Source organism: Columba livia, chromosome 30, assembly GCF_036013475.1.
Source record: "Columba livia isolate bColLiv1 breed racing homer chromosome 30, bColLiv1.pat.W.v2, whole genome shotgun sequence".
NCBI lineage: Eukaryota > Metazoa > Chordata > Aves > Columbiformes > Columbidae > Columba > Columba livia.
Window position 1 is genome coordinate 1,053,918 of NC_088631.1, and position 8,764 is coordinate 1,062,681.

General features: G+C 56.3%; 1 protein-coding gene across 6 annotated transcripts in view; it reads left to right on the forward strand.

Moving 5' to 3' along the window:
• Positions 1 to 1,670: 1,670 nt before the first annotated feature.
• AKAP8 (A-kinase anchoring protein 8) overlaps positions 1,671 to 8,764 on the forward strand; it is a 24,278-nt gene continuing 17,184 nt past the window's right edge. For 3 of the 6 annotated variants that reach the window (XR_010468545.1, XM_065043949.1, XM_065043950.1), the window contains exons 1-4: positions 1,671 to 1,790; positions 5,956 to 5,994; positions 7,995 to 8,027; positions 8,130 to 8,403. Coding sequence is in view for 5 of the 6 variants with exons in the window: in XM_065043949.1 (XP_064900021.1) it covers positions 1,772 to 1,790; positions 5,956 to 5,994; positions 7,995 to 8,027; positions 8,130 to 8,403 (365 nt within the window). In the remaining variant the exon portion in view is untranslated. Of the gene's footprint in view, positions 1,791 to 2,137; positions 2,472 to 2,788; positions 3,113 to 3,167; positions 3,436 to 5,955; positions 5,995 to 7,994; positions 8,028 to 8,129; positions 8,404 to 8,764 lie in introns of those variants that run through there. The other 3 variants (XM_065043952.1, XM_065043951.1, XM_065043953.1) reach the window with 3 other exon arrangements.

Consider the following 8,764-nt stretch of genomic DNA (forward strand, 5'->3'; position numbering starts at 1 on the left):
CCATGGCGGATGGGGTGGGATGGGATGGGATGGGATGGGAGGGAAGAGCCATTGCAGATGGGATGGAGGAGCCATCACTGAGGGGATGGGATGGGGGAGCCATGGCGGATGGGGTGGGATAGGATGGGATGGGATGGATGAGCCATCGCTGATAGGATGGAATGCAGGAGCCATCGCTGACAGGATGGGATGGAGGAGCCGTTGCTGAGGAGATGGGAGGGAAGAGCCATTGCAGATGGGATGGGATTGAGGAGCCATCACGGATGGGATGGGATGGGATGGGATGGGATGGGATGGGATGGGATGGGATGGGGGAGCCATCGCTGATAGGTTGGGATGGAGGAGCCATTGCTGAGGGGACGGGAGGGAAGAGCCATTGTGGATGGGATGGAGGAGCCATCACTGAGGGGATGGGATGGGGGAGCCATGGCGGATGGGGTGGGATGGGATGGATGGGATGGGATGGGATGGGATGGAGGAGCCATTGCTGAGGGGACGGGAGGGAAGAGCCATTGCAGATGGGATGGAGGAGCCATCACTGATGGGATGGGATGGGGTGGGATCGGGGAGCCATGGCGGATGGGATGGGATGGATGGGATGGAGGAGCCATCACTGATGGGATGGGATGGGATGGGATGGGATGGGATGGGATGGGATGGGATGGGATAGCCGTCACTGAGGGGATGGGAGGGTGGAGCCATTGTGGATGGGATGGGATGGAGGAGCCATCGTAAATGGGCTGGATGGGATGGGATGCAGGAGCCGTTGCTGAGGGGATGGGAGGGAGGAGCCATTGCGGATGGGATGGGATGGGATGGGATGGGATGGGATGGGGGAGCCATTGCTGAGAGGATGGGATGGCATGGCGTGGGATGGAGGAGCCGTCACTGAGGGGATGGGATGGGATGGGATGGAAGAGCCATGGTGGATGGGATGGGGATGGAATGGCATGGGATGGGATGGAGGAGCCGTTACTGAGAGGATGAGATGGGATGGAGGAGCCATGGCGGATGGGATGGGATGGGATGGGATGGGATGGGATGGGATGGGATGGGGGAGCCATGGTGGATGGGATGGGAAGGGATGGAGGAGCCATCCCTGAGGGGATGGGACGGGATGGGATGCGATGGAGGAGCCATTGTTGAGGGGATGGGATGGGATAGAGGAGCCATCGCTGAGGGGATGGGATGGGGGAACTATCGTGGATGGGATGTGATGGAGATGGAGGAGCTGCCACTGAGGAGATGGCGGAACCATCGCTGAGGGGCCGGAGTTGACGGTAATTGATATTTTATTAATAAGTATAATTGTATGGTAAAATGAGGGGCTGGAGCTGAGCTGGGGCAGCCCCTGGTGTCATGGCCGGCGCCTCAGGGGCCCTGGGGCCATTGAAGAGCCGCTTTGGGAGCCGAGAGGCGAAGGTGCCGGGTGAGAGCCCCGTACCGCCATGGGTACCGGCCACCGCCATGATCCACCCTGAGCAGGCGCGCCCCGCGCCGCCGCCCAATCAGGACAGGGAATGGCTGTGATTGACAGACACGGAGGCAGCGCCTCCACCAATAGGATCGGGGGATGCATGACGAACAGGGCAGGCTGCTCAGTGGCGAGCTCGGCCAATGGCAGGCGCGGGGGGCGGGCTTCTGGAGCGCGGCCAATGAAGAGCTTCGTGGGCGGGCCAGAGCGGACGCAGCGGCCAATGGGTGGCGGGCGCCGTGCGCCTGCGCAGCGGGCGGGCAGTGCGGTGCCGCTGGCCGGAGGCGGAGGGCAGCGATGGAGCAGGGATACGGCGGTAGGTGCGGGGCGGTCCCGGGGCGCCGCGGGGACCGGCCCTTCCCCTCCCCCGGGACGGCGGCTCGCTTCCCCCGCCGCCTCAGCGTCGCTTCCCCGCGGCAGCGGGGGGTCAACCCCTACGGGAGGCGTTGTGCCCGCCTCCCATGAGGAGGAGGGGGGGGCGCGGCCGTTGATTGGCTGAGCGCCGCGTCGCTCCGCGCTAGGGCGTCGCTGATTGGTGGGCGGGTGCTAGTCAAGGCGGGAGTAGTGGGGGGGGGGGGGGGCGCGCAAGCCGGGGTTGTTGTGTGAGGCGGGGGGGGGGGGCGGAAATGGAGCCGGTCCCATTTTTGAAGACGACACAAAATGGCGGCCGCGCGGCCACGCCCCCCGCCGCGTGCGGCTCGTTCCCGCCTCCTCCCGAGGCCTCTGAGGGGACCCGGCGCCTTTTGGGGGGTCCCGGGGGGTTTAATGGGGGGGGGTTCTCCTCATGGATCAACTGAAACACCCCCCCAACCCCCACCCCGGTACCGGCTTCACCGCGGGGGCGGCCGAAAACACCGTTATTGCCCTTATGGACACGATTTGTGACAGGAAAACCCATCGGCAAAGCAGCAAACGCTTCCGAGTCCTCCTTGGCTGTTTATTTTATACCTTTTTTTTACAAAACAAGCAGGAAATCGCCACAACCGACGTCGAACGGGTGAATATTCAAGTCCCTCGGTGAAGCTTATTTAAAGACGCGCAAGAACGGCTTTAACTTCGCTATTTCAAACACCCCTTTGGTTTTTATACCATAATTACGGCGCCGCTAGGATTTTATACCAACACCAACCCCTTTCTGTGGGTGTTTTATCAAGTTCCCAAGACCCCACAAAGTCACTTTGTCTATGGAGATCGTTAATAATTAATCCGGATGCCGCGTTGAGGACAAACCTGTTGACAAATTGCTTTTAAAGCGCTTAAATCGGGTTTTTAAGGTATAAAAATGAAGCGGGAAGCTGCGACTGGATTAAAACCACCCAAAACGTGGCTTGAATCCTCCAAGTCAAGCCCAATAAACACTTGGGGAGAGTTGAAGCAGCTTGGAGGAGAGCGCCCTTTATAATGAAGCCTTGCGAGTGGGTTAATTAGCCACCGAGCTCTTAATTACCGCGGTTTTAAGATGGAGTGAAAGCTTGAGGGCTTGGCTTTGAAAAGTCGAGGTCTTGGCTTAACGCAGGTTAATTAATTTATTGATATAAGATGATAATTGTGGATGAGCGCGACGTGTCTCAGCGAGCCCGATACGACGTGTACGCACAGGGATGAACCACGAGGAGCTTCATCCTATAGAATCCAGAGGTTTGGCTGGAAAATAGGGCGTTTTGGGCCAAACAGCCTCTGTTTGCCTCGGGGGGTTGCGCTAAACCTGGTTTAACCGCCTAAATTACCGGATGGTTTAAGAAGCGAAGGGGAGGAGCTCGTTTAGACTTGACATCTGCTTGGGGTCGATAACACGAGGGCTGGGCCTGGTTTTGGCGTCAACGGGTGAAAAACACATCGAGCAACCCACGGAGAAGCTGATTTGGGGTTCTTTTCCCCATTTACGGTGCCAACGAGCGCGTCCGGGTGCCGGTGACAACCGGGGACGCGGCGTCAGTCGATAGGATCGCCTGTGCTCGGGGGTTCGTTTCTAGAGGTGGAGGAGGGAGCTTTAGAATGGGGCTCTGGATTCAAGTCAGGCTTTGGGAGGCTGGAATTGGGGTTTATCCTTAATTTCTGTTGTCTGACACAACCAGGGAGCTCTGGTATTAAGTCAGGCTTTAGGAGGCTGGAATTGGGGTTTATCCTCAATTTCTGTTCTCTGACACAACCGGGGAGCTCTGGTTTCAAGTCAGGCTTTAGGAGGCTGGAATTGGGGTTTATCCTTAATTTCTGTGCTCTGGCATAACTGGGGAGCTCTGGTTTTAAGTCCAGCTTTAGGAGGCTGCAGTTGGGGTTTATCCTTAATTTCCATGCTCCAGCTCAGCTGGGGAGCTCTGGTTTCAAGTCAGGCTTTGGGAGGCTGGAATTGGGGTTTATCCTCAGTTTCTGTTCTCTGACACAACCGGGGAGCTCTGGTTTTAAGTCAGGCTTTAGGAGGCTGCAGTTGGGGTTTATCCTTAATTTCCATGCTCTGGCCCAACTGGGGAGCTCTGGTTTCAAGTCAGGCTTTAGGAGGCTGCAGTTGGGGTTTATCCTTAATTTCCATGCTCTGGCCCAACTGGGGAGCTCTGGTTTCAAGTCAGGCTTTGGGAGGCTGGAATTGGGGTTTATCCTCCATTTCTGTTGTCTGACACAACCAGGGAGCTTTAGAATGGGGCTCTGGTTTCAAGTCAGGCTTTGGGAGGCTGGAATTGGGGTTTATCCTTAATTTCTGTTGTCTGACACAACCAGGGAGCTCTGGTTTTAAGTCAGGCTTTAGGAGGCTGCAGTTGGGGTTTATCCTTAATTTCCATGCTCCAGCTCAACTGGGGAGCTCTGGTTTCAAGTCAGGCTTTGGGAGACTGGAATTGGGGTTTATCCTCCATTTCTGTTCTCTGACACAACCAGGGAGCTTTAGAATGGGGCTCTGGTTTCAAGTCAGGCTTTAGGAGGCTGGAATTGGGGTTTATCCTTAATTTCTGTTCTCTGACACAACCAGGGAGCTCTGGTTTCAAGTCAGGCTTTAGGAGGCTGGAATTGGGGTTTATCCTTAATTTCCATGCTCTGGCCCAACTGGGGAGCTCTGGTTTCAAGTCCGGCTTTAGGAGGCTGGAATTGGGGTTTATCCTTAATTTCTGTTCTCTGACACAACCAGGGAGCTCTGGTTTCAAGTCAGGCTTTGGGAGGCTGGAATTGGGGTTTATCCTCCATTTCTGTTCTCTGGCACAACCAGGGAGCTTTAGAACTGGGCTCTGGTTTCAAGTCAGGCTTTAGGAGGCTGGAATTGGGGTTTATCCTTAATTTCCATGCTCCAGCCCAACTGGGGAGCTCTGGTTTCAAGTCAGGCTTTAGGAGACTAAATTGGGGGTTTATCCGTAATTTCTGTTCTGTGACACAACCAGGGAGCTCTGGTTTCAAGTCAGGCTTTGGGAGGCTGGAATTGGGGTTTATCCTTAATTTCTGTGCTCTGGCATAACTGGGGAGCTCTGGTTTTAAGTCCAGCTTTAGCAGGCTGCAGTTGGGGTTTATCCTTAATTTCCATGCTCCAGCTCAGCTGGGGAGCTCTGGTTTCAAGTCAGGCTTTGGGAGGCTGGAATTGGGGTTTATCCTCAATTTCTGTTCTCTGGCACAACTGGGGAGCTCTGGTTTCAAGTCAGGCTTTAGGAGGCTGGAATTGGGGTTTATCCTTAATTTCCATGCTCTGGCCCAACTGGGGAGCTCTGGTTTCAAGTCAGGCTTTAGGAGGCTGGAATTGGGGTTTATCCTCCATTTCTGTTCTCTGACACAACCAGGGAGCTCTGGTTTCAAGTCAGGCTTTGGGAGGCTGGAATTGGGGTTTATCCTCCATTTCTGTTCTCTGACACAACCAGGGAGCTTTAGAACTGGGCTCTGGTTTCAAGTCAGGCTTTAGGAGGCTAGAATTGGGGTTTATCCTCAATTTCTGTTCTCTGACACAACTGGGGAGCTCTGGTTTTAAGTCAGGCTTTAGGAGGCTGCAGTTGGGGTTTATCCTTAATTTCCATGCTCCAGCCCAACTGGGGAGCTCTGGTTTCAAGTCAGGCTTTAGGAGACTAAATTGGGGGTTTATCCGTAATTTCTGTTGTGTGACACAACCAGGGAGCTCTGGTTTCAAGTCAGGCTTTAGGAGCCTGGAATTGGGGTTTATCCTCAATTTCTGTTCTCTGGCACAACTGGGGAGCTCTGGTTTCAAGTCAGGCTTTAGGAGGCTGGAATTGGGGTTTATCCGGAATTTCCATGCTCCAGCTCAACTGGGGAGCTCTGGTTTCAAGTCAGGCTTTGGAAGGCTGAATTGGGGGTTTATCCTCATTTTCTATTCTCTGACACAAGCGAGGGGCTCTGGTTCCAGGTCAGGCTTTGGGAGGCTGCAGTTGGGGTTTACCCTTAGTTTCTGTTCTCTAACACAACCGAGGCGCTTTAGAACTGGGCTGTGGTTTCAAGTCAGGCTTTGGGAAGCTGCAGTTGGGGTTTATCCCTCTGATCGCCCGGTGTCTGTTTTGCAGGTTACGGCACCTGGAACGCCGGCGCCACCAACGCTCAGGGTGTGTTTGCTTTTCCTTTCCCCCTTTTTTTCCTGCCCCCCCCCCCCCCCTTTTTTTTCCCCACCCCCCCTTCCCCCTTTTTCCTGCCCCCCCTTTTTCCCACACCCTTTCCCCCCCTTTCCCCCCCCTTTTTCCCCGACCCCCATTTCCCCGCCCCCCCTTCCCCCCTTTTTCCCGCCCCCCTCTTTTCCCACCGCCCGTTTTCCCGCCCCCCCTTTCCCCCCTTTTTCCCACCCCCCTTCCCACCCCCCTTTCCCCCTTTTTCCCGCCCCCCTTTTTCCCCGCCCCCCCTTCCCCCCTTTTTCCCGCCCCCCCCTTTTTCCCACCCCCCTTTTTCCCACCCCCCTTCCCCCCTTTTTCCCGCCCCCCTTTTTCCCCACCCCCCCTTCCCCCCTTTTTCCCCGCCCCCCCATTGCCCCCCCATTTCCCCCCCTTTTTCCCCGCCCCCCCATTTCCCCCCCTTTTTTCCCGCCCCCCCTTCTCCCCTTTTTTCCCGCCCCCCTTCCTCCCCTTTTTCCAACCCCCCCCTTTTTCCCACCCCCCTTCCCCCCTTTTTCCCGCCCTCCCTTTTTTCCCACCCCCCCATTAATCCCTTTTTTCCCCGTCCCCCCATTTCTCTCCTTTTTTTCCCGCCCCCCCTTCCCCCCTTTTTCCCGCCCCCCTCTTTTCCTGCCCCCCTCTTTTTCCCACCCCCTTTCCCCCCTATTTTCCTGCCCCCCCTTCCCCCCTTTTTCCCACCCCCCCCTTTTTTTTTCCGCCCCCCTTTTCCCCCCTTTTTTACCCGTCCCCCCTTCCCCCCTTTTTTCCCACCCCCTGCCTTTCCCCCCCATTTCCCCCCTTTTTTCCCGCTCCCCGTTTTCCCGCCCCCCTCTTTTTCCCACCCCCTTTTCCCCCCTTTTTTCCCTGCCCCCCTTCCCCCCTTTTTCCCGCCCCCCTTTTTCTCCCCCCTCCCTTTCCCCCCTTTTTTCCACACCCCTTTTTCCCGCCCCCCTTCCCCCTTTTTCCCACCCCCTTTTTCCCCCCTTTTTTCCCGCCCCTCCTTTTTTTCCCGCTCCCCTTCCCCCCTCTTTTTTCCCACCCCCCTTTCTCCCCCTTTTTCCTGCCCCCCCTTTTTTCTTGCCCCCCATTTTCCCCCCTTTCCCTGCCCCCCCTTTTCCCGCCCCCCTTTTTCCCGCCTCTCCCTTTTCCCCTCTTTTTCCCGCCCCCTTTTCCTCCCTTTTTCCGCCCTCTTTTCCCCCCTTTTCCCCCCTTTTTTCCCGCCCCTCCTTTTTTTCCCCGCCCCCCCTTTCTCCCCCTTTATTTCCCGCTCCCCCTTTTTCCCCCTTTTTCCACCCCCCCTTTTTTCTTGCCCCCCATTTTCCCCCCTTTTCCCTGCCCCCCCTTTTCCTCCCTTTTTCCTCCCTCTTTTCCCCCTTTCCCCACCCTTTTCCCCGCCCCTTTTCCCCCCTTTTTTCCCGCCCCTCCTTTTTTTCCCGCCCCCCTTTCTCCCTCTTTTTTCCCGCTCCCCCTTTTTCCCCCTTTTTCCCCCTTTTTCCACCCCCCCTTTTTTCTTACCCCCCATTTTCTCCCCTTTTCCCTGCCCCCCCCTTTTTCCCGCCTCTCCCTTTTCCCCTCTTTTTCCCGCCCTGCTTTTCCTCCCTTTTTCCTCCCTCTTTTCCCCCCTTCCCCCCCTTTTCCCCCCTTTTTTCCCGCCCCTCCTTTTTTTCCCGCCCCCCTTTCTCCCTCTTTTTTCCCGCTCCCCCTTTTTCCCCCTTTTTTTGCCCCCCATTTCCCCCCATTTCCCCCCTTTTCCCTGCCCCCCCTTTTCCTGCCCCCCCTTTTCCTCCCTTTTTCCTCCCTCTTTTCCCCCCTTTCCCCCCTTTTTTCCCTTCCCCCCTTTTTCCCCCCCCCTTTCCCCCCCTTTCCTCACCCCCTTCCCCCTCAGTTAATCAGAACGACTCCTGGTTCACCTCACGCCTCCATTGCTTTGCTCTGACCCCTTTTCCTCTGGTCCCATCCAGGTACCTACGCGGCCAACGCGCCGAGCTGGCAAGGTGAGCGCTCCATCCCTCCCACCCCCCTTCGTGTTCCTCGCCCCGGCGCCGCCCCCGCCCTCTTTATCATCGTAACGCTAATTGGATCCCGTTTCATTTCAGGCTATGAAGGCTACGACTACTACAACCCCCAAACCACGGCCGCCAACACCGCGGCCACTTACAACTACGCGCCCGGCGGCTCCGGCGCCTGGGAGACGCCCAAGGGCGCGGAGCTGGGGCTGAGCGCCGGCGTGGCCGCTGCCATCCCGTCCTACGGCGCCGAGCCCGCGCCCGCCGAGAGCTCCGACTCCATCATCGCCAAGATCAACCAGCGCCTGGACATGCTGTCCAAGGAGGGCAGCGCCGCCGGCGACGGGCTGGACGAGCAGGAGAGGTGATGGTTCTTTTACCTGCCCACGTATATGGCCGTGGTTTTATATATAGATATCTATACGTTAAACGTATTAAGGCTTTTAACCGCTCTAAGTTGTGGTTGCGCAGGCGCGATGCGGCGTTTGCGCCCTGGAAAAGGAGTTTGACTCTTCTTGGTTTACCTGTACGCAGATATGGCCGTATTTTACATATATAGCGAAATATCTATCTATATCTATGTCTATATCTATCTATCTGTCTATATAGAGAGATATCTATGTCTATTTCTGTCTATCTATATCTCTCTATATCTATATATAGAGATATCTATGTCTATATCTCTCTATATCTATATATAGAGTTACCTAAGTCTGTCTCTATCT